This window comes from Hirundo rustica, chromosome 26 (assembly GCF_015227805.2).
Source record: "Hirundo rustica isolate bHirRus1 chromosome 26, bHirRus1.pri.v3, whole genome shotgun sequence".
In the NCBI taxonomy this organism is placed as follows: Eukaryota; Metazoa; Chordata; class Aves; order Passeriformes; family Hirundinidae; genus Hirundo; species Hirundo rustica.
Genome location: NC_053475.1, coordinates 5,125,827 through 5,148,580, shown reverse-complemented (window position 1 = coordinate 5,148,580; position 22,754 = coordinate 5,125,827). Strand labels below are relative to the sequence as shown.

Here is a 22,754-nt window from a genome sequence, read left to right as displayed (position 1 = left end):
AGAGATCCCAAAGGGGAGTTTCTGCGGGGATCCCAGCAGAGCTGGTGTTTCACCATGGGGGGCAGCTGGGCAGCGTTTCGGTCTCTGGCGGTGCCTGTTTAAAGCCCCTTCCCGTTACCTCGGTGGGGCTGCGCTGAACCCTGGTACTCGAACGCTGTTGTCTGACCCGGGTCTGGCTCGGCCCCTGGGAGTCCCTTGGGAGCTCGCTCGGGGCCGCCTCCTCCGCGGCCGGCGGTGACACGAGCGCTCGGGCACACGAGGGGCGGCGGGACGGGCGTCCCCGGCCTGGGGACAGCGTGGAACGGCCGCGCTGAGGCGGCCCGGCCCCGGCGGAGCGGAGCGCTCAGTCCCGCCCGGCGCGGAGGCGGAGGCGGAGGCGGCGCGGGGCCCGCCGGGAACTGCAGTCCCGGGCGCCGCCATTTCTCGCTCCGGCAGCGCAGGGGCCCCGGCCGCGGTGACTCTGGGCATGGAGAGCGGCTTCGGCTCCGACTTCGGCTCCGGAGGAGGCGGCGGGGGGAAGCTGGACCCGGGGCTCATCATGGAGCAGGTGAAGGTGCAGATCGCCGTGGCCAACGCACAGGAGCTCTTGCAGGTCAGAAGGGGCGGCGGGGCCGGGCAGGGCTGGCTCGGTCCCGGTGCGGGTCGCAGGGGACGGCCAGGCCGCTCCACTCCCCTCGCAGCAGGGGCGGCGGCTGCGGCCGGAGCTCCCGGGCCGCGGTCCTGCTCACGGGCTCTCTCCGCAGCGGATGACGGACAAATGCTTTCGGAAGTGCATCGGGAAGCCCGGCGGCGCCCTGGACAACTCCGAGCAGGTGAGGACGGGCGGGAGAAGAGGGGACCCCCGGGCCTCTAGTTCGGGGCTGCCGCTGAGGCTCTGTGTCCCGCAGAAGTGCATCGCCATGTGCATGGACCGGTACATGGACTCCTGGAACACAGTTTCGCGAGCCTACAATTCTCGGCTGCAGCGGGAGAGAGCCAACATGTGACGCCTGCCGGCCTCCAGGCCGAGAGGGACCATGTGGGGAAGGGACAAGCGGCCAGTCCAGGTGGTTAGAGGTGAATCCTGCTGCCTTCTCCTGCTCCCTGTCGTGGCAGAGCAATAAAACCTCACTGAACCTTTTGCATCCATTGGCTTTTATTAGCACCAGCTCCAAGAGAGAGTGATTTTTGTTTTTCATGAGCTGTTTGGTTTACTTCTTGCCCTTCCTAAGTGTCCAGACTGACCCAAGGCATTGTATCAATAGATGAATCCCTGATGAAAGGGCTGCAACAGGCATGGAAAACGGGCCAAGCCAGCAACACAGTACCCTTGCTTGGGATTCCAGCATGGATCCATCCATAAGGTAGTTACCCAGTCCCTCTTCATTAGTGGAAAAGCAGCCAGAAGATTATATACATGCCACTTTGGCTCTTTCATCCCTTATATCTGTGTAGTGCCATGTGGGGCTGTCTTTGGGCTTAGAGGCTTTGACTCAGCTCAAGCACTGTGTTGGGGAGTAGGACAGCCTCTCAAAGTTGTATGAGCACAGCTAGGAATGAACATGTTGGGAAATAGGTTCTTTTCTTTATAGAATAAAGTGTATTGTGTGGCTGTGATACTCTGTTGTTTCTGGTTTGACTCTGGCACAGATGTTCCATCTTGGAACACTGCTTACACACTGCTCCTGAAAAGGTGGGTTCATGCTCTATGGTCAGCAGTGGATAGAACAGGCGGAAGGGGAGTGTTGGAGGTTAACAGTGCCTTTTTTAAATCCTTTCTTTTGAAGCTCTTCTGTATTTTATAAAAGATTTCATGGTTTGCTGGACAGAGAGACAGACTGGAAGAATGACATCTCCATACCTCTAGGACATTCAGAGGGATGTGATAGAACCTAAAGTGTTCTCACACAAGGTAAACTATGAAGAGATATTTGGGTATTTGGACTTACTGAAACTGGAGTTTCCAGACTGTCAGAATGACTACTTGAAAATAAAGTGCTTTCAGACACATTTGCTTAGGGGGCTTTTTACTTTTCTTTATGGCTGTATGAATTTCGTGCTTTGCAGCAGTCTCATTTCATTCATGGGAGCATCCCACAGGTGTTCCAGCCATGAATCTGAACGCCTGGAAGCCAGGTCTTCCACCTAGCGGGTGTTCTGTCAGGGAAAGTTGTGGATCTTGCTGCCAGCTGGGCTGGGGTGGAAGAAACCTCCTGCTATGCCCAGATGCAGAGCTTAAAGCACCAAAAATGAGGAAAGGCTTTGAGGTACGAGCAGCCGTTCAGTTTTGGTGGCTGAATTGATGGAGACATGTCTTAAGTGCTCTGCCCAAAACTCAGCACATGAGCTCTGCTGCAGTTCTTTGCTTTTGAACAAAGTTGTCTACGTGTCTTATGCTGGCTGGTAGGACCTGACAGGTATACTTTGCACCACTATCTCAGCACTTTAAATTCTTCCTAACTAGCTTAGCCAGACAGTAGTCTGTGTGGCCATGCCTTAATCTTTGACAGTTTAATCACCTGTTACTTAATGCAAAAGGAGCTGCAGGGGGGGTGTGAGAAGACCCTCCTAATACTGTACTCTAGGTGAGAGCCTGTGCGGTCTGAACTCCCAAGTGTTGTAGTCCTGCATTCTCCTGGGATCAAATGGTGAGCCAAGAGGTTATCACTGAGCTCTGTAGTATCAGTACTAATTGGAAACAGCATCACACCCTTCCCAAAAGCCACTGCACAGCACAACAGCTCCATCAAGTCAGTGAGGTCTGACATTTCTGCAAGGGCATAGCTTTGGGCTGGGGCAGTAGTAACAAGTCTGTTGGCTTGGCTTTGGGATGACAGCTCATAGGCAGAGGTCAGCCAAACTCCATGAATCTTTGGCAGATGTTTCCAGCACCCATCCAACTAGAAAGGTCATGTTTTAATGCACAGTATATTTGGTCATGTCTTAAGATGGGACAGGCTTCATTTATTTATAGAAAAGGTCTAGAATTTGTACCTTTCTATGCAAAGCAATTATCAAATGCCTTGGTGTAACAACCAGTAGGTCACACAACACTGGCATTTGCTTAATACCTGCAAGGCCATCTTCACCCCTTTGCAACATCAGGAAAATGTACAGTAGCTGAGGGGTTAGTGCATCCTCTGGCAGTTATTCCTCTCATTCATCACCTTCCCTGAGTGGTGAAATGCAGTTTCAGAGCTTGAGGTTCTGCACAATCCAGCTCTTGACAGCTGTGACTTTGGTGTAGACACCAGGGAAGTATGGCCTGGCACAGCCATAGCCCCAGCTTGTGATTCCTGCTAGAAACCACTTCCCTGAAGGTTCTTTACATGCCAGGGGCCCACCTGCATCACCCTGCAGAGAGAAAAAGGATCCAGTATCAAGCCACAGGTAGTGCAGCTCCCTCAGCTGTGAAATGTTCTTTCTCTTTGGGGCATGGGTATTTGCCATCCTGTTCCCCTCTTCCCCAGGAGTCCCATTCCAAGCTGGAGGACTGCTCAGTGATGTACCTGCATGAACAATCTGAGGCTGGGGTTCTGGAACATTTAAGAATGTGTTTGGAGTTACAGTAGGATCATGGAATAGGCTCCATGTTGTCTCTTGCTTAGCATTACTTCTCTGTGTATTTCCCTGACCTGTCACATGTTAGTGGGGCACAGGCATACACAGGCAGCATGTGTATGCAGGATGGACATGGAAAAAAGCAGCAGCCAGTTGGTGGATGGACAGATATCTGAGCTAGGGGAGGCAGGGTAGAGAATGTAGCCTAGGGACTTGGGATGAGCTTGCTCTGTCCCAGCCACTGCTGGGACACCCATTTGCTGCTCTTGCACTCACTGAACAGCTGTCGACGGTGCCCTGTGGGAAACCAGCACACAGCATCCTGCTGCTGATCTGGACAGGGTAGAACTTTTTGCAGGCCTGGTCTCCGATCACGTTCACTGCAGCTTTTTGCAAATGCTTTGACATGAGACCTGGGGAGACAAGTATTGCTGTTAGGGAGGGGTGAAGAGCACATGAGAACAGTAGCATGTGAAGAAGTGGGGTCTGCAGCCTTACTTGTTTGCCAGAGGGAGAGACCTGCTCTGGGAGAGTGAGTCACGCCTGGTTCAGCAGAGCAAACACAGGAAGGTCTCTTGGGTGTGTAGTTTGTCAGGCAGCTTGGCTGACCAGACACAAATGGTATTGGGGTGGTCCTTGTACTGCAGGAGCACAGCTGGAGCAGCTGCTGTGGGAGTGGAGAACACAGTGGCTGGCATGTAGAAAGCTTGGGAAGGCTCCAAGAGGGCAGAGGTGTGATAAAATGGAGGAGTAGTGTGCATGGTAGTGGTGGAGGAGATGATGGTGGCACCAGGTCTTGCCCAGCTTGGGATCGTCTGCAGTGTATGGCCTGGGATGGGAGTGCTTGGGGTAGTGATGTGGGAACTGTAGATGTTTGGGCTTGCACTGTTGCAGTGTAGGTGGAACTGAACTTGGCCATCATGGATGTGGGAGGGCCCTCTCAGCCAAACTTCAGTACCTCCTTCCTTTGTGGAGCCCCAGCCTGTGATGAAGCATCTGGCTCCTTCATGGAAGATGTGAGAACTGTCTGGGAGACATATAGGTCTGATGGTCCTGCTGAACGTGACAGGTGTGCTCAGTTCCAGTAGTGCCACATCATAGTCTAGGCTGTAGACGTTGTAAAAAGGGTGTTTGTAGATACGGAATATTTTCTCCATTTTGCCATCGATGCCACTCAGGAAGGGTGTTCCTAGAAAGGCCACCCACATTTTGGGGTCACTGTAACTGCAGAAAGACAGCAAACCTGGCTGTTAGGAGTGTTAGGCTGTTAGGAGGGCCATCCTTCCTCTTGGGCTGGCTACACCTTGGGAGGTCAGGACCCCTGTCTCCAGAGCAACAAGTGTACTCAGGCTTTGTTCCACCCATTCCTTTTCACACTTAGCTGTAGGGACATTTCTCTGATAGGGGTGTGTGGTTCCTGTGGGGCACAGCATCCCAGCCAGGGTGCTAGACCACAAGGGAGGGGAAGGGCAGGTTGGCTGATGGGACTGAGGCAAGAGCCAGCTGACTTGACTACTTCATCTCAGACTTACATGTCAAAGCAGTGAGCTGCAGAGAGGAGCCACTTGTCAGCAATGAGGACAGCCCCACATTTGTGCTCCTTCCGCCGAAGCCAGAGACTGACTTGCCAGGGCCATTCTCCTTGAGCCGCACTGCTGCCACCCACGATCTTACTGAAGGCCAGAGCAGTTGTTAAGCCACAGTCTGGAACAGAGGAAAAAGCACTATGGTTTGAAGTAACCATAAATGAAGGGAATGACTGCCTGCCTTCCATAACCTGTGCTGTGGGACAACCTACTTGGGGAAGTGTGTACAGGGCAGTAGGATGTTGTTGGGGAGGATGAAGTCAGAAAGCCCTATAAATATGACTGCTTAGATTCTGAGATTGTGAAACCTATAAGTGAGATAGAATTGAAAGCAAGTTTTGATGTTTGAGATGTCCTAGCTACTGGATGTCTGGGAAAACAGTTATATGGCCAGCCAAAAGTCAAATGGAATGTTCTGTGTCACCCCTCAATGTATGGTTCATCCCACATCTGTAACCCTCCCCTGAAGTATCAGGTATCTGTAACCCCATTGGCCCAAGTCATGTTCCAGCCCACCTTGAACCCCCTTATCAGGGGCTGCAAGAGGGGGTTGGTCTCTTTTGCCTCTTACCCCTCTCCCTCTTTTGCCTGGCACTTTTCCCCGACAAGTTTCCTTTTGGAATTTCCTCTCCCTTCCCCCTCTCCATACCTCTCCCTTCCCCCACTCCCTGGGCCTTGCCTCCCTTCCCCTCTCCATACCTCTCCCTTCCCCCACTCCCTGGGCCTTGCCACGAGTTGTGCCTGGCAACTCAAAGCAAGGCCTCACATCCTTTACAATAAACCTCATCTTCTAGAACCCAGCTTCAGAGATCTCTCGTCTACATTCATCCACACCGTCCTGGAGTCTGCAGCAAAGCGGTATCTACAGATGTGATGAATTCAGTTCACCCAGCTGAGGCAAGGCTTGACAGATAGGGTATATTTTGCAGACTTATTATCACAGATCAAGTAAATCAAGTAAATACCTTCCAGGGATGTGGTATGCAAGGAGCATATATTTGGATGGACTGTCTGAGCTATCACACAGCAAGCAATGTGCAGCCCAAAGTGCAGTCCCAGGGATGACAAGACTCTGGGCTGTCATGTTGTACAGAGTTGTCTCGCCACCTTGTGCTACCAGACTGACTGGCCAAAAGGCCTGTGTGCTGGGAAACCTAATGTCTGTAGCAGAGTAGAAGAGACTGCACTTTCTGGCAGTAAATTTGGATTCAGTTCATCCAGCTTTATCTGTTTTAGGCTCTGGCAGAGCAAGTACAGTCTGTACCACTGGCTGAGGCCCCCAGTGTCTGGGCCCAAGACAGCCAGTGTGAATATGCTGGGTGCTGCTGTGGAGTCTGGGTCATGTTGAGCACAGCTGGCAGCAGCCACGGGCCACAGAGGAGAACTCACCACAGTTGCGCTCATCGAAGCCGTTGCTGCAGTCCACAACACCATCACATTCAGGATTTTCTTTTCCAATACATACCTTGCTGGAACACTTGAAAGTGAGGCTGGTACAAGGCACCACTGGAAGGCAATAACCCATGGCCTGCTCAGTACCCTCTATGCTGAAGGCCTCCTGCCAACATGTCAATTGATCAGTTATCAGTTTTACCTGGGGTTTGGGTAGGCTTGGCCGTTTTGGTGGTTCTTAGAGCTGTAGAGGTTTCACTCATGGTTGTGCTCATCTCTGTCCCCAGGGTGGTTCTGCTGGCTGGACTTGCAGCCGTTGTGGTGGGCTGGATAAAAATGGCTGTGGTAGAAGTTCTAGGGATGACTGAACTGGAAAGGATGCTTGTGCCACCACTTGACAACTGGGAGATGGTGTCCAGGATCCAGTCTGTGAGTTTGGTAATTCTGGAGTACACACCAGGTCTCATAGCCTGAGCACAGCCAAATCCCCAGCTCACAATGCCAGCAAGGTAAAACACTCCCGGGGTCACCTCACAGGCCAAGGGCCCACCTGAATCTCCCTGTGGAAGAAACAAGGCAACGGCTGGTCAGTCCAATCAGGTCTACCCCTCAGACACACCAGAAGAACTTAACTACCCCCAGCTCTTCTTTCTCCAGCCTTGTGGGTTTGTCTGCTGTCATGCAGTGTATGTGCAGGGCATAAGTGTGCCGAAGTTGAAGCTAGGGTCAGTGGCTCAACCTGGCTTCTGTCAGCACCTTTCCACAGCTGCCACTAACTGCCACTGACTCACTGCCACAGGAGGAGACCTGCTTCATCCAGGATTTGTCTGGCCAGACAGAGTGGTGGGATGAAGGTTTAAGTCATTCTCAATTTGGTGGAGCTTTATTTACTTTTCTAAATCTCCAAAGTAGGGTTGCTGGCGTTTTTCTGTGCCCAAGTACGTGTGGATAATACAGCCGGATTACAGTAGCTCAGTGAATATTTCACAAGCATCTGTTGAAGGCGGAGTTAGCCCAGCTTTCTAGAACAATCTACAGAGTAGAGAAGTCTCACACTTTTACCTGGCATGAGTCTACCATTCCCTCCATGAAGCCAGCACAGATCATTCGGTCAGTGAGGGAGAAGTTGTAGAGGAAGTTGCACGTGTTCTGTTCTATGATGCCCACAGATGCTTTCTGCAGGATCTCAGGCTTGGTGTCTGCATAAAAATCACAGAATTAGTGAGTACAGCAGAGGGGAGTAACGAATGGCTTTTAGACTGATTCAACACATATTTTGGGAAAAAGGGCTCTAATCTCACATGGGAATTAAGTCATATATAACCTGTTTTCTCTGCAGCCCTGAAGCTCGCAGCTCACCCCATGGTGCAGTTTCCTGTCTGGGCTAAGGGTTCTACACAGTTTGTGTCCCATGCTCCCGAGAATTTGTGGGCTTCTTGTCAGCTGGACTTCTTTGGTAGCACATGTGCCACTGTCAGGCCTTCTCCCTATAGCTGGATCTTTGCTTATGCTCATTGCTTGAAACATCCTGTGACTGAGAGTGGCTGCTGTGGCTGACATATCATCCTGCCAGAGCTGCAGCAGGCTCTGAGGCAAGTGCCTGACACTTGGTTAGCATGGTAGAGCTACTGAGGGCAGTCCAGCAGGTTTCTCCTAGTTCCCACCAAGCTGCTCTCTCCATTTTCTTTGCTGGTGACTCCTAGGTAACTGTGGCTTAAGGTAGTGCTTTTGAGTACCTTAGTTCTTGCTTATTCTTGTGTTTCTGTCAGTTCCTGACTGCCCCTGTTACTGACCCCTGTCAGGACTGTGGGTCACAGTGGCACAGGCTTTGCTGCTCAGGGTATCACTGCTCCAAGGCAAATCAACAGGTAATGCATTACTGCTTACCATTCCCTTCCTGGAGGTCACCCCATCCAGAAATGAGGCATTTCTTGCCAACAGGAAACTTCTGCATGGCAAGTGGGAGGCACACGGGCTGTATGTATTTGTTGAAGACGAGAGGTCTTGCCAGTTCAAGTACAGCCACATCAAAGTCCAGAATCATGGGGTTGAAGAGGGGATGTGGGATCACTCTTGTTACATTGACTTTCACTGCATTCTCATCTGTTCCATTTAATGATGTTGTTCCCACATAGGCTTCGATCTCTTCTGGCCTTGTCCTGCAAATACATAAACCTAAATGTGCATACTCACACACTTATGCCTGGCATGAATTCTGACGTCGAAATTGCAGACGACTTTACATGATCAGCATGCAGCAGAGCAGCCCAGCTAAGTCAGGCCCAAAGAACTCTTTCCAGCAGTGGCACCTGTTGGATATTACCTGAAGAGCAAATAAACATGTAATAATAATCCTCTCTTCACCTCCAGAAGTTTATGATTTCAGGAGTGTTCTGGCACAGAGGTGGTGTCTCTGTATTCAGTAGGTCTTGCTGGATTTTTTTGTTTTATTTGGATTTTTCTCAAGTTGTGGGTTTTTTTCTTTTTTTTTTTAACCCCAAGTGGATTTTTAATATTCAGTTTTATGACATTTATTTTTAAAACTGCTTTCTTTTGATTGTTTTCCACGTGTTCTTGGTGTTATTTGGTATCTTAAAAAGACTGTCAAAAGGCATTCCCTAAACACTTCATATCCTTGATTACTGTACAGTCCCATCAAACACTGCCTCAATTAGTTTTGTTGTTTTTTCCCCAGGTCTAGTCTGATCTATTTTGTTGTGCTTGTTATGTGCTCCACACCCAGCTTATCCTTGAGCCTTTTGTACACATTCACAGTGTTACTTCTGCCCTCCCTGTGATGTTGGAGCAGTCAGTGTGCTGTGCATTACCAGCAACATCCCGCTCATCTCCCTTGTTTTTCACTTTTTTTACTGCATTCCTGTGCTCATTAACTGCCCCTGCCACAGGACCACTGCTCTCAGGGCAATATCCACGTTTCTGACGTCTTGTTTTGAATTGCAAAAGCTGATGGAGACACATCCTCATTCACAGACAGACAGCACTGCTGGTTTTGCTGTGTGCCTCACATTTCACACTTCCTTACCTTGCATTTCACTTGCTCCTTTATTGCCCAGCTGTTTAACGCATGAGGCTGTCTTAAAATCCTTCAGAGTTAGTAACTCACCCTTTCTGCCTTCAGGAATTTATTTTTGACAAGCATTATCTTCTTGCTATTCATTTCTTTACCTAGGCTACTTATAAATCTGGGCTTGGGTTCTTGCAGTTTAACAGAACTATGCAGGCTTGACTTGACCATTTTCCCTTTACCAGCTGACCACGTGTCTCTATTTCATATATTACAGACAAATTTTTAAGGTTAACTGTATTAAAGAAACTCTCTTGTGGCACCTCCTTCCACTTCTCTTAGATGCGTTGTCCTTGCTCCCTGCTCAGGCTGCTTTAACCTTTTTGTGCCTCATTCCAACCTCCTCACAAACTCCTTTTTGCTATGAATGTCTAGTTACAGCAAAAATTAATATCCAACATTTGTTCTTGATTTCCATTTCTTGACTCCAGTGCCACACTGTGGGTCTGGCTGTGCAGCTCTGTGCTGGTGGGCAGGTGAGCTGGAGCAGGGAAGGGATGGGCTCTTACTCATTGAAGCAGTGAGCTGCTGACAGCAGCCAGCGATCCCCAACGATGGTGGCTCCACAGAAATGTCTTGAGTCTTCTTTCAGGCTGACTTGCCAAGGGATCTCTCCTCTGGAAGCATCTGTTCCTCCCACAATCTTGCTGGATTTAGAGAACCCAGGTCGTCCTCCACACTCTGAACAAAAGTCAAAGCATGACTTGTGAGTATTTCTAGCAGAAGACAAGCGAGGAGAGACTTTGTTCTCTCTAACCAATAAGCCTTAGCAGGGACAAGTCAGGGCTGAGGTGTGAGAAATCCACCCAAGCCCTGCCAGCTTATAATGGCACTGCCTGATGGTGGTCATGTACAGCTGGACTTTCACACAAACTGCTGTTCTGCATCTTTCTCTTGGCAAGTCATGAATCCTGGGACTTTCTTGAAGGCAGAGTAATCAATAGCTCCATGCCTCTTAGTCTTGCCATTCCAGATAAAAAGTTTATTCTAGATTTAGAAAAATACCCTTCATCTGCATCTCCTTGCAAAGCTGCTGGGAGGGCTCCTTGGAGTGGATAGGTCATCCTGGAGACACCTGCCTCCTTCCCTTCAGGGAGAGATGCATGGCTGCTGTGAAGGAGCAGCCATCAGTTTTGAACTGCTGGGAGCTCCTTAGGTGGCAAGCAAAAGTAAGTGATCGACAGGTTAAACGCTGTCAGATGCTGCTGTGCCTTAATGACCTCTTCTGGGCCTGCCAGAGCAAACCAGTTACACAGCAAGATTACGCAGTCACAAAAGCAAAGGAGTGCATGGAACTGAGTGACTTTGCCAGGCTGCTCTGGACTGAGCCAGGGCCTGTTTGGACCTCTACCTGCCACTCTGCCTGCGAAGGTGCACCTGCTGTGGGTGCTCATACCTTGTGGTCTTGCTGCAGTCACTGGCCTGCTGGCAGCTGGGACTGCTGAGGTCGTAGGGGTTGCTCCAGTGGTGGTGTTGATCTCCTCAGTGCTGACCATGTTACTGTTAGTCCTGAAGTGTACTGGAGGAACAGTATGGACTACAGAGGTAGGGAAGGCAGAAATGGCATCCAAGATCCAATCTCTGAGTTTGGTAACACGCGTGTAAACCCCAGGCCGCCGGGCTTCAGCACATCCAATACCCCAACTCACAATTCCTGCCAGGAAAAACCTGCCAGATGGTTCTTGGCAAACCAGAGGCCCACCAGAGTCACCCTGCAAGAGAAGCCAGGTGGTGAGCTCTCTCTGGGGATGCACTGAGCTTACCCTGGCTACCCTCAGCATCCCTCTACTAGCTGGGGTCTCTGTCTCAGTGTATCCTAAGTCACTTCATAATTGCTCCAACCTAGTGATGAGTGGATCATCTCTGTGCTGGCCTTTGGGTGTTCCTCTGGGTGGGCACACTGTCCTGCTATTACACAGAAGCCTTGTGCCCTTTATTTCCCAGAAGCACAAAGGACACCATCTGTAAAATCTAAGCAATTCTAAGCATTTCTATAGCTTTCATAATTTGTTAAACCTCATAATGGTTAATCTTAGCAGCCCGTGCACAGCCAGGTGATGGGTATTCACTGCCTGATACATAACCACGATAATGTTTGCATCAGGTTTTCTTGATTTGGTCTATGGTTCCCTGGTCAGTTCTTGGTTATTGTGGGGCCCTGTGACTATCACTGATGGACGTGTTGTCTGTGAATCTGGTAATGCTTTCTGGGGATGAGATTGCTCTACATCTGTAACAAATAACCAGATGGGTCACGTTCATCACCCAACCTTGACTCTTCAATTCTTGGCCCCTTCTCTGGTGTTTGTGCTCTGTTTGGTGCAGAAATACGAAGCGCTACCACCAGAAAAGTGCAGATTTGTTTAGCTGGTTTCTGTTGGTTTGAATGGTCCTGCCAAACCACAGAGACAGACCTGGGAATCACAGTCCTCATTCCACATCACAGTTCTCCTCTCTCCATACTATGAAAGGCAGGCCTTTCTCCAGCTGACCACTTGCAGTCCCAGGATAGATAAAGGCTAACTAAAAAACCCACTCTGTTGTTCACCAAAAATTGTTGTGTATGTTTTAGTTTCCACTGCTGGCCTTTGCCTGTCTGGATTTTGATCTGAAGACCTGTGTGGAATATTGGTAGCCCTGATGACAGCTCAGGACGAAGAGAAAAGTAGTTAATTAGCTGAAAGAACCCCTAAACAACAGTGCCCTGCTCTAAGCAGTAGAGAAAGAACATATCATTTGTGTCTTCTGCCGTCACTGATCTGTGCTTGGGTCCAAAGCAGGGCCTCAAATCTCAATGGGAAACAGTGACGATAGTGTCAGTTCTGCTTCTTGAAGTGTCACTTGGTGCATACTGGGAGGGAAAAGCCTTAGGCAGGCAGGTGTGCTGTCTTTTCTGGGCAAAGCTTACCTGGCAGGAGTCAACCTTCCCCTCCAGGTAGCCAGCACACATCATCCTGTCTGTGAGGACATGGCTGTAGAGACTGGAACATAGGTTCTGGTCTAGGAGCTCCACTGTTGCTTTCTGCAGGAACTCAGGTTTCACCACTGAATGAGAAAGACACAATTGTGAGCTCAGTGCAGGGAGCCCTGCACAGGATCAGCAGCTCAGGGTACAGCCCACCGCAGCTGGCCAGAGCAAGGTCCGAGTTCCCTTCCCTGATGCCTTTTGCCCCGCTCATACCCCACCATGTCTCTTCTGCTGCCTGCCATGCTTTGCTTACAGAAATCCTCCTTGAGGTAGCCCCAGCCAGAGATGAGGCACTTCTTGCTGGTGGGGAACTGATGGCCAGCATCTGGCAAGCATACGGGCTGGATGTACTTAGTGAAAGTCACAGGTCTCTTCAGCTCCAGCACGGCCACATCATAGTCAGCTGTGTCAGCATTGTAAGAGGGGTGTGGGATGATCTGTGAAATGTCCATTTTCACTGCACTGTGGTCAGAGCCTCTGAGGGAGTTGGTCCCTGTGTAAGCTGCCCACATGGCTGGGTCCTGAAACCTAGAGGAGAGACAGTGGGGGCCATTGGAGTCTGCAGCCACAACACCGTCCTGCAAACCCAAGCTGTATCCTGCCCATCCTGCCATCCACTCCAGGAATGATAGAAACTCCTCATTCTCCCTCTGATGGGACAGAGTGGTGCAGTGGGAGCTTGGGCAGATACGGCAGCTTTTGGAACAGGGATGGAGAGTGGAAGGTGGCACAACTAAAACTTACTCAGTAAAGCAGTGAGCAGCAGACACCAGCCACCTCTCTGTGAGAATTGCAGCACCACAAAAGTGCTCATTGTTCTCTCGAAGGCTGACCTGCCACGGGAACTCCCCTCTGGATGCCTCTGAACCTCCGACTATCCTGCTGGCAGTCTGCATGGCAGGGCGACTCCCACAGTCTGAAAGGGAGGAGAAAGCCAGTGTATTAGGATCCTGCCACTGCACCCCAGCACCATGCTTTTGGGGCCAAGTGGAAAAAGCTGCTTCAGCTTTGTGTGTGCTGCTGGCATAGCCTCAAGCAGCAGGATGGTACTTGGGATGTCACAGGGCAGCCTTTAACCTGCAGGCTTGGGAAGAGCACCGCAAAGCACTGGGCCATTACAGCACCCTCCCTTAAACTCTTCTAGAGCAAGAGACTCTAGAGCAGCATCCTGACTAGTTTGAATAAGCTCAGCTGCTGCTTTGTGATCAGCTTCCAGCAGCTCACATGGGTATGTGGCTCTTGTCCATTGTGCCAGCCCACTGGGAAGGTGGACTTCTTCACAATCCATCACAGTTGGTGGGACCAAGGTGTTTCCAAGGCACAGTTTCCCTCATACTGATGCAGCCACATACTATTGGCTTGAAAAGTCATGTCATATCCTTGGCTGTCTTCAGTGCCTGAGAGCCAATGGTGTCCCAGCTCTCAAGGTCTGCCAGCAGTGGGTTGTGACTGGCCTCTATGTGCAGGACATCTGCTGTGAGAGATTCAGCATAGCCCCTTCCATCAGAGGCATCAGCACAGTCTATTTGGCTGTCACATTCAGGGCTTTCTTTTCATATACTGGATGTTGGAGCAAGTGACTGCCTGTGTCTCAAGGGCAGCCTCCTGGGGACAGCGAGGCTTGCGTCACTCATGTCTTCTGCAGTCCACACAGCAACTCTCCCCTGGCTTCCCCAGGGGCAACCACCACTGTATCCTTGTCCCTCTGCTCCCTCACTGCCCCAGGGTCCCTGCAGGATGGTGCTGGGACCAGAGCTGTTTTGAGCTTGGAGGCCCCTGGGCCAGCAGGCTATGAACAAGATGGGGCCAAGCACCTTTTGTATTTGTATCCAGGCTGCTGATGAGGAAGAGGAGGAGGCTGCAGAGTGCAGATGGTTCTTCCTGCTGCCTGGCTCTTACCTGATTTCAGTCCAGGTCTGTGGGAAGAAACCTTGTTGGGACCTGGGACAAAGAGGAAGGAAACAGGATCAGCAAGGGCAGGGCAGAGCAGCCTCGGGTCCTGGAGCTGCGTTCCCGGGCTGGGGCTGCCACAGGCTTTGCTGCATCTTCCTCTCCTGCCTCTTTGCCCACCCGTGGCCAGTGTGAGGCAGGACCTAGGTCCCTGCTGTGAGCCTCTGCTCTGCTGTGGATCCCTGCTCTGCAGCCTGTCCCTGCCAGGTCCCTGCTCTGACCCCTCCTCTGCAGGGGAGGAGCAGTTCCCTACTGCTCTGCAGGCTTTGGGGTGACTCCATGTGCAGAGAAATTCCCAAAAGCTGTGGCAGTGAGCTGCCTCTCAGGAGCAGACTGGGGCTGAAGCTATGCAAAGCTGTTTGCCTAAAGCCAAAGGGACTCTCAGCACCTTCCATTTTGGCAGCACAAGGCTCCCAAAGATCCAGGGATCCTGCTTATTGTGGTGGAGGGTACAGAGGGTGCTGCAGAGGAGTCCATACCTTCTTGTTTCCCAGGCTCATGTTTTTTTCAAATTGGCTGGACCTGGAGTCCTACAGTCACACACAACTCCACAGCCACAGAAGGAAAGGAGAATTTCCTGTCATACTTGAGAGAATTACTCAGAGAGTAATTCAAGTATGAGAAACAGCAACCTGAACTGTTGTTATTGCTACAACTCTGAAGTCTGCCTAAGGGCAGCTGTGCACAGGTAGGTACAGACAGCCCAGCCATTAACCTCCCGGAGCTCAGTTCCCTCAGACTGATTCCAGGAAGAGTGGCTGCAAGAAAAGCCAAAGCAGTTTCAATTTATGCTTTAGGTTCTGTCATTGCTGTGGGCCCCTCAAGCTGCTCTTGCAGCACAGAGCAGCAGGAGAGCATTAGTGTTGGAGGGGTATTTGGGGACCCCACAAATGTCTGTGAAGCAGCAGCCAAAATATAATCTGGTGTCTGCTGCTGTCTGTGAAGATGGAGCAGCTGGGAGCCAGGCAGATAATTTTATTGATTTGCTGGGTGCCTGGCAGCACTGCTGCTGGGCACAAAGCCATGACTGGACATCCAGAGCTAAAGCCGTGCAGCAGTTTGGCTGAGACTAATGGTGGCTTAGCTGTGTGACCTTGGGTGCCAGCAGCCCCAGCACAGGGCACCCTGCTCTGCATGCCAGCAGTGGCAGGAGGGCCATACCTGTGAGAGAAGCTGAGGAGATGGTTCCGTAGGCAGCCAGGGAGAAATCCTGCTTGTGCAGGGCAGCTGCCAGCCCATGCCTGAGAGCTTCCTCCTCCAAGGTAGAGCTCAGGGGCTGGGAATCCTGGGGGGTGAAGAGGAGGCGGAAATGGACGATCACACTGGAGTTTCCATTCCTACTGGGAAACAGAGAATTAAGGGGGCCCTTGGCTTCATGATCAGGACAAGGGACAGATTCCTGTGCTAGCTGTCTACAGGGAACTCAAAGGAAACAAATCTTATTCTTAATATTTTGATTCTTAATAGTTTAAAGTTTCTCTGGAGATGTGCTCTGGGTTGAAGTGGTCATTTGAATTTTTTTCCCTTTGGTCCAAAGCTGTGGTTGAACAAAATTGTTTTCCTCTGCATTTCTGATTGCATCTCCAAATGAAAGAATCCAGAACATTGTTGCAATCCCAGATGAAAATCCAGTCTTGACCAAAAACCAGTTTCTCTTTGTACTAGCTTTGAACAAGAGCGAAGGTGTGAGTTTGCCTTCTTGGTGAGGCTTGTCAGAATGCCCTGAAACATGAACTGCAAGCTCTGCAGAGTAGCTGCCTACACTCACCTGTAGCCCAGGATGGTGCAACCAGTGCAACTCCAGTTCAGCTGAGAGTCCTGAAGACTGGACAGAAACTGCAAAGCAAAGAGTGATAGTCACACACTTACTGGACCCCAAGAAGGTGGGAATAGATGATGCCTGGGCTTTTGCTGGAATGTGGAGCTGTTGATGCATGGTCTCTTGTCTTTGTAAGCAGAAGCATCCATGTCCAGCTCATATATAACCTTTTTCCCACCCTGGCTTTTAGAGCATCCTTTTTTTATGCCTTATCTCATTTGCAAGGAATAGGCCTGAACATTTTCCGCTCCACGAATGTCTCTCAGGGCCCTCATAGATGAACTCACCAGCCTCTCAAGAGCAGGTGTCAGCACCCTATAGTAGTCCGAGTTCTTCTTCTGTAAGCTGCTGTTGAATGTGATTCCTTGCAGCTCCACTGTGTGCTCAAAGCTGGCCTCTCCCGTGGAATGGCAGGCTGCCAGAAAGGGAAGGTGTCTGTCAGAGGCAGCTTTCCTCACAGCTTTGCAACATGGATATCATCATGTCCTTCAAACACCCTGTTTTTAGAAACTAGACTGTCCCTGACCATCCCAGCTGCCTTGGGGGTGTCCCGTAACTGGACTGGGATACCCTGCACATGTGCAGTAAAAGCATTTTGCACTGAACTTGTTTGAACTTGAAAATAGTGGATTTTTGTCAAGCCTAAGACAGAAATTCAGGAACAGATGGGCACAGCCTGGCAACCTGAGATTGACCTTATCCTTGCAGGAACAACCTCAGGAGAGTTCTGCTGGGTACTGAAGCCAGCTCAGAAACTGTGACTGTACAGGTGGGATCTGTCAGTCATGACATGCTGGGGTCCTCACCAGGGTGCTGGCCTGAGGTGGCATCTGGCCATGGGGCAGCAGAAGCAACAGGAGGGAGGTGGAAGAGGGAAGGAGATGGTGGTCATGCTCTGGAGTGGGACAGTAAAACAGGCAGTGATCAGTGGCTGCAAGTGGTCATGATAGGAAATGGCAGAGGCAGCAAGGTACAGTGACAAGAAATTTCAAAGTCACAGAGAGATTATAGGGCAGAATCATAGAATCGCGGAATTGTTTAGGTTGGAAAAGACCTCTGAGATCACTGAGTCCAATCATTCCACCAGCACTGCCAAGGCCACCACTAACCCATGTCCCTTAATGCCACAGCTGCATGTTTCTTAAATCGCTGCAGGGATGGGGATTCCACCACTGCTCTGGGCCAGGACTGGAAAGCCCTTTCAGTGAAGAAATTTTCCCAATATCCAATCTTAAACTCTCCTGGGCCACCCTAAGGCCTTTTCCTCTTCTGTCCCTGTTCCCTGGGAGCAGAGCCCAACTCCCACCTGGCTGTCCCCTCCTGTCAGGAGTTGTGCAGAGCCATAAGGGCCCCCTGAGCCTCCTTTTCTCCAGGCTGAGCCCACCCAGCTCCCTCAGCCCCTCCTGGGGCTCAGCCACTAGGCAGATCATCTTGTCATAGGAGGACATCAGATTGGTCAAGCAGGAAGGAAATAGAGCATATGTATCATGAGACACTGAAGATAAAGTGCTCCAAAGTCACATACCAAGAACATGAGCTGACTACAGCCCTTGTAGTTTTTGTGCATCGCGCATTTTGTCCGCAGTAGGAGGATGTGTTAGTTTAGCACAGATAGTAAAAGCCAACTGGTGAATGGCTTTCAAGATGGATGGTCAGAGTAGCCAGTTAAATACAGGGATACACCTTTGGGTCACACAAGCATTAAATGAGCCCGGGGAGCTCTGTCCCTTCCAGGCTGGCCACAAGGTACCGTCGTGGGCTGCAGGGCCCGGCTCAGGCCCGCTGCCCTCTGGGCGGATGGGCCGGGCCCGGCCAGGCCTCCGGGGGCCGCTGCCCGCACGGGGCAGGCCAGGCTTCGCAGCAGTTAGCAGCAGAGGAAAAAAGCCTGCAGCTTCATAGTAACTGAGCTGAGCCACCCTAAATGAGACCGAGGGGTGGAAGGGAAAACATCCGCCAGCGTCCCCCATCAGCACCGCTTTGCATCTCTACAGCCCTGCGGCTCGGCAGAGATCTTGTAACTACCGCAGGCCGGAGCAAATTTTACTCTTTCCTGACACAGCTTTTAAAGTTCTAAGCCTTCTCAGAGAAAGAGAGAAAAAGGCTAAATTGGAGATATGTAAAGAGTCAATATAAAGATATCTAAGTCAGTGAAGGAAGAGTGACCCCTAAGGTGAAAGAGATGACAAGTTGCCTTAGTTCTAGGCTGAAATTGCCTACGAGTTGTGGTAACAAGCTGTAATATGAATATGCTAAAGTACTCCTTTAAATTGTGGACAATATGAATTGGGGAGATGATTTGTGGATTTTCTTTTGACCAAAGGTATCTGTGATTTATGGAGTGAATATTAAACTAAAAGCTGTAATTTAGTGATCTTATAAGATGTTTGAACAGAGGAAGATGAGAAGAAGCCCTCTGCGTTAGTGAAGAATTGAGAAAATATCTCTGTTCTTTAAGATGAAAAATCCTTTGCCTTTGAGCTGCGCATCTTTAAAAGGTGACACTCCAATATGTGTGAGTCTATGGCCTATATGCAGTCATGGGAAAGGCTATGTGATACAGGAGGTCCACAACTGCAGAAGTTCCTGGGTGGGCTGCTTTTGTGAGAGGTGGAAGCCATGAGCAGACTGTTTCTCTCGCGGAAAGTTACCAGAACAAATAAATAAAAACTTCTCTCTCTCAAAAGACTGAATGAAAGAGTATTTTATAAGTAGTACTGACCTGGAGTTCTAAGTTTTGCCTCTTTGCATTGTTTGTAAGAAAGTTAACAGTTTGGAAGGGAAGGGTGTTTTGAAGGTTTCATTTGATTCTTGTTTTGGTTTTTTGTGTGTGTGTGTATGTGTGTGTGTGTTAATAAACCTGTCTTTATACCCCTTAAGTTTGAGCCTACTTTGCTTTTCTCCTAATCATATCTCACAGTAAAAAAAAAGAATAAATAATTCTAGTAAACATTAAAACCACTACATAAATGATGCATTGTCCGGGAAACAAAATCAAAATCGGCAAACATAAAACCACAACATAATTGGTGTTTCCGCTCAGTTTAAACTAAAACCATTACAGAGGATTTTGAGGATTTTTGCTCTAAGCAGTGTGGACCACTTATCTTTTGGAGCTGATAAACTGAAAGGATGTACATGACTGCACACTCACCCAGCAGGATCCCCAGGCAGAGGGCTGTTGCGCTGCCTGCCACGGCAGCAACAGCAGTTACCTTCCAGCAGCAGGTCCCCAGTCTCCTCTGGGTGCTTTGCACTGGCTTTATCTGGTCCATGCTTTCTGAGCAGCTCTACAGATGGGCTCTGTGATTAAAAAGAAGAGAAGGAAAAGGACAAGACTGAGATGAAATCTGTCACACCAACTAAGGTTGCCCCAGGAGCTCCAAACATTGCATTGCCACAGGAAGTGAAAGGGCAGATGTGCCCCCTGAAAGTGCCTCAGGCTGCGGTCAGGAGATTCAAGCTGTAGGACCCGAACTCATCAACCATAGTGGCTCCTCCCTGCCTGGTTCCCCATCTCTGTCTTCCTAGGAGGCCACCACTGACTGGTGGTGCCCATTGTGTTTGTGCTCACAATGGCCATGGACAGTGTGAGCAAGAACCAGCCTGATGCCTCCATCTCCATGTTCTGTGCAGGCTCTGGATGAATGCTGAGCCGGTGTCCCAGCAGCACAGAACCTGCCTGGCAGCACCCTGTACCTGCTCTTCAGCAGGCAGTACCCCAGGCCTGCTTAGCAGCAGGGTTTCAAGGTCCCACTGCCCACAGTACCGGGGTTAACAGGTACCTCAGCCCTTAGCAAGGGGCTTGACACCTTGGCTTGCTTCGTCTGCCTCAGACATCATCCCTTATAAAGATCTTAAACCCAGCCAGTTTCACTAGGGGCTGCTTTGGTGCTGCTCAGGAGTCACGGAGCTGCAGTAACATGTAGAACAGTTGAGCTGTAAAATTCAGCATCTATCTCAGAGTTATCTTATTAGTCTGCAAACACAACTATGCTGCAGTCATATTCTTAAACATGAAGCTACAGTCTGAATAGACAGTTTTGGAGAGAGACCTGCCTGGGACTGGCTCTTGAATAAACCAGAGCTAATTGGCACTGAATACTTTAGAAATTATCTGCTCCTGCTGGACCATTCTGACCTGGCTATGGAAGTCTTGGCATTAGGCTACTTACATCCCTGAGGTACATGTTGTATGGATTAAAACTTTCTAAGTAATAAACCTCACCCTGTTGATGTTTATGAGGCAGATTCCAGGGTGAGGTTTCATATAGCCCAACACTATCCCACATTTTTTGCAGGAATTCTGGAGGAATTATAAAATCACAGTAGGTGGAAAAGCCCCCTACAGCATTTAGTTGAAAGCTCTCAATGCCTAGTAATGCAGAGAAATTAATCTGTCCTTTAATCAAAGCTTTGCTGCTACCCTGATGAACAGATTCTCCTTCCCTGTGCCTAGCATTGGCATTGGTGCTTCCAGAATTTTACCTCGAGTGGTCCTGCACCAAAAGCAGTGATCTTTCATGCCAGCTTTTCCTGCCTCCACCTTTTCCTGGCTGTTGCTAGACTGGTTTCAGTATGTCAATGCTTTTCAAGCACTGAAGATGCCCAGATGGGATGTAGTGCTCAAAGTGTGAATTCAAAAATGCCAAAAATAGAAAGAATTTTTTGTTTTGTTTTGTTTTTGTTTGTTGTTGTTTTGTTGGGGTTTTTTTCTTTGCAGTCTTGCTAGTACAAGCCAGACCATATTTGGCCTTTATTTCCACACCGTCAACAATTGGGTATCACTAGGATGAAAGCCAGCCTGTAATATCCAGTTATTACATCATTCAGACAGTTTAGTATCTGCAAAAAGCCTGATGAGACAGGGAGGCACACTGATTTTCTGTGGTCCTAAAATGTATTATTTTTTTATTAAAATTATATATTCATATTTCTCCCTCATAGGCAGGAAGAAGACACACAATCCTGTTCGAACTGGCAGGCTGAAGTTGTCTCAGACAATTTGTGTGGTCAGAGTGGAAATCCACAGAAGTCCAAACTTTTTGGCCAAGGATCCAGAGTTCCTCAGCTTGAGAGTGAGTTTTTTGAGGACTCAACCTCTAACTGCTGGGAAACTCAGATTTACAGGAAACACCAGAAAAGCCTTGGCAAGGCACAAATCACCTGTCAAACTTACTCTGTCTTGATATTGACAGCGTCAAGAGTATAAAACCCACACAGCTCTTCCTTCCTCAGTTCCAAAGTCTGTCCGAGGGACATCTCGCCTGGTCACTTCGCTTCCTATCCACTCAGACGCTGCTGTGAGAGGTTGGGCTGTAAATCAGACCGTGACTTCGGAGAAGCTGCAGAGGAACAGCCTTTTCTAATGTAAATGCATCCAGCAATGAAAGGAAGAGAGGAGGAAAGGGACACGGGAAGAAGCAGTTCCCTGTTTCAGAAGAGCTTTTCAGTGTTTTCCAAGAGGCATCAGTAGCCCTTTAAACCGAAGCTTCTAGATAAGAGATTTTAGAAGGTCACTCCTTTGTGAGGAAGCAGACAGAGAGAAAGGGGAGAGGAAGGGAGAGTCTGTCCAAGATGTCTCTTTTTTTCTAACAGACATCCAAATATTCTTTTTCAGCTGTAACTGAGCCTGGCACAGATCAGCACTGTGGCCCCTGGGTTCTGCTGACAATATCTCTGTTTGACAATTCAGCTCTGGCTAAGGGGAGACAAGCAGGGAACCTGTTTTCCAGTGGTCCTTGTGGCCTGAATACATACAGATGAGGAATCTCTCCTTCCCTCTTTCAGTAGGTTTTGGAGTCACTGTCCCTCTTGCAGGGTGCTTAATGTGGGCACTCAGAAATCTAGTTCAGGCATGCTGACCGGTGCAACCGTGGATTTCAATGAACTCCAAAGGACAAATGCATCTGAGAAAAAGGTAAACTTTGCAGACAAAATTGGCTCTGGCTTACTGGTTTTTTGACAACACAGTCTTAGTTGCATATAAAAGTCATACTACAATGAAAGGTACTTGGAACCCTAGAAAGAAGTTTATATTAGTGACTGCAGAGACACTTTAACTGGAAAAAATAGACTATCTAGGGAGAGAGAACCTTTCTACTTCCCAAAACAATCAAAACTTGTCTTTGCTCTCCCTTTTAGCATAAGGAAAGTTTATTTTCCTTTGGTGTCAGTGGTGTGAGTTAAAAAATAATTAAAAGGACATGTAAATGGAAAGTCTACTTTGCAAGAGCAAAATAGAGCTTGAAATTTTTTTTTTTTTGCTGAAAGAGAACCATCTATAAATGCATAGTGGAAATCTGTGGCAAGAATGTATACACAGTCAAAAATATTGTGGCATAAAATCAGATGAGTGAAAAGTAAATTTTGTTAGCAGGGCAGAAATTAAGAGAGTATTAATAGTCATGATTTTCC

At 49.3% G+C, this 22,754-nt stretch overlaps 2 protein-coding genes across 3 annotated transcripts; one reads left to right on the top strand and one right to left on the bottom strand.

The window, feature by feature from the left end:
* Positions 1–395: 395 nt before the first annotated feature.
* Positions 396–1,992, top strand: TIMM13 (translocase of inner mitochondrial membrane 13). 2 transcript variants are annotated; one of them, XR_005704093.2, is made up of 4 exons: positions 396–592; positions 744–812; positions 888–1,056; positions 1,245–1,992. XR_005704093.2 is itself a non-coding variant. In XM_040086722.1 (3 exons), the coding sequence occupies exons 1-3, from the start codon at positions 467–469 to the stop codon at positions 984–986; spliced, it is 294 nt and encodes a 97-aa protein (XP_039942656.1). In that variant the 5' UTR covers positions 396–466; the 3' UTR covers positions 987–1,596. The 2 variants fall into 2 exon arrangements, 1 of the variants encoding a protein (XP_039942656.1); XM_040086722.1 differs by having other exon boundaries at positions 888–1,596.
* A 783-nt stretch (positions 1,993–2,775) lies between these two features.
* TMPRSS9 (transmembrane serine protease 9) lies at positions 2,776–19,612 on the bottom strand. Its single transcript, XM_058423601.1, has 18 exons — positions 19,492–19,612; positions 16,628–16,755; positions 16,290–16,357; positions 15,683–15,858; positions 14,471–14,512; positions 13,316–13,487; positions 12,825–13,099; positions 12,512–12,648; positions 11,000–11,315; positions 10,113–10,284; positions 8,406–8,677; positions 7,581–7,717; positions 6,721–7,078; positions 6,516–6,632; positions 5,073–5,244; positions 4,499–4,764; positions 3,817–3,953; positions 2,776–3,333 (listed from the first exon to the last, which is right to left on the bottom strand). Exons 1-18 carry the CDS (start codon positions 19,610–19,612, stop codon positions 3,172–3,174), a joined length of 3,228 nt encoding a protein of 1,075 aa, XP_058279584.1. The 3' UTR covers positions 2,776–3,171.
* Positions 19,613–22,754: the final 3,142 nt, after the last annotated feature.

Coding starts and splice junctions, on each gene's coding strand:
- TIMM13 (XM_040086722.1), top strand. CDS start 467: ATGGAGAGCGGCTTCGGCTCCGACTTCGGCTCCGGAGGAGGCGGCGGG. Junction 593..743: donor ACGCACAGGAGCTCTTGCAG/GTCAGAAGGGGC, acceptor CTCTCTCCGCAG/CGGATGACGGACAAATGCTT. Junction 813..887: donor CCCTGGACAACTCCGAGCAG/GTGAGGACGGGC, acceptor TGTGTCCCGCAG/AAGTGCATCGCCATGTGCAT.
- TMPRSS9 (XM_058423601.1), bottom strand. CDS start 19,612: ATGGACCAGATAAAGCCAGTGCAAAGCACCCAGAGGAGACTGGGGACC. Junction 13,488..14,470: donor CAGACCTGGACTGAAATCAG/GTAAGAGCCAGG, acceptor CCTCCCTTTCAG/ACTGTGGGAGTCGCCCTGCC. Junction 12,649..12,824: donor CTACCTCAAGGAGGATTTCT/GTAAGCAAAGCA, acceptor TTTCTCATTCAG/TGGTGAAACCTGAGTTCCTG.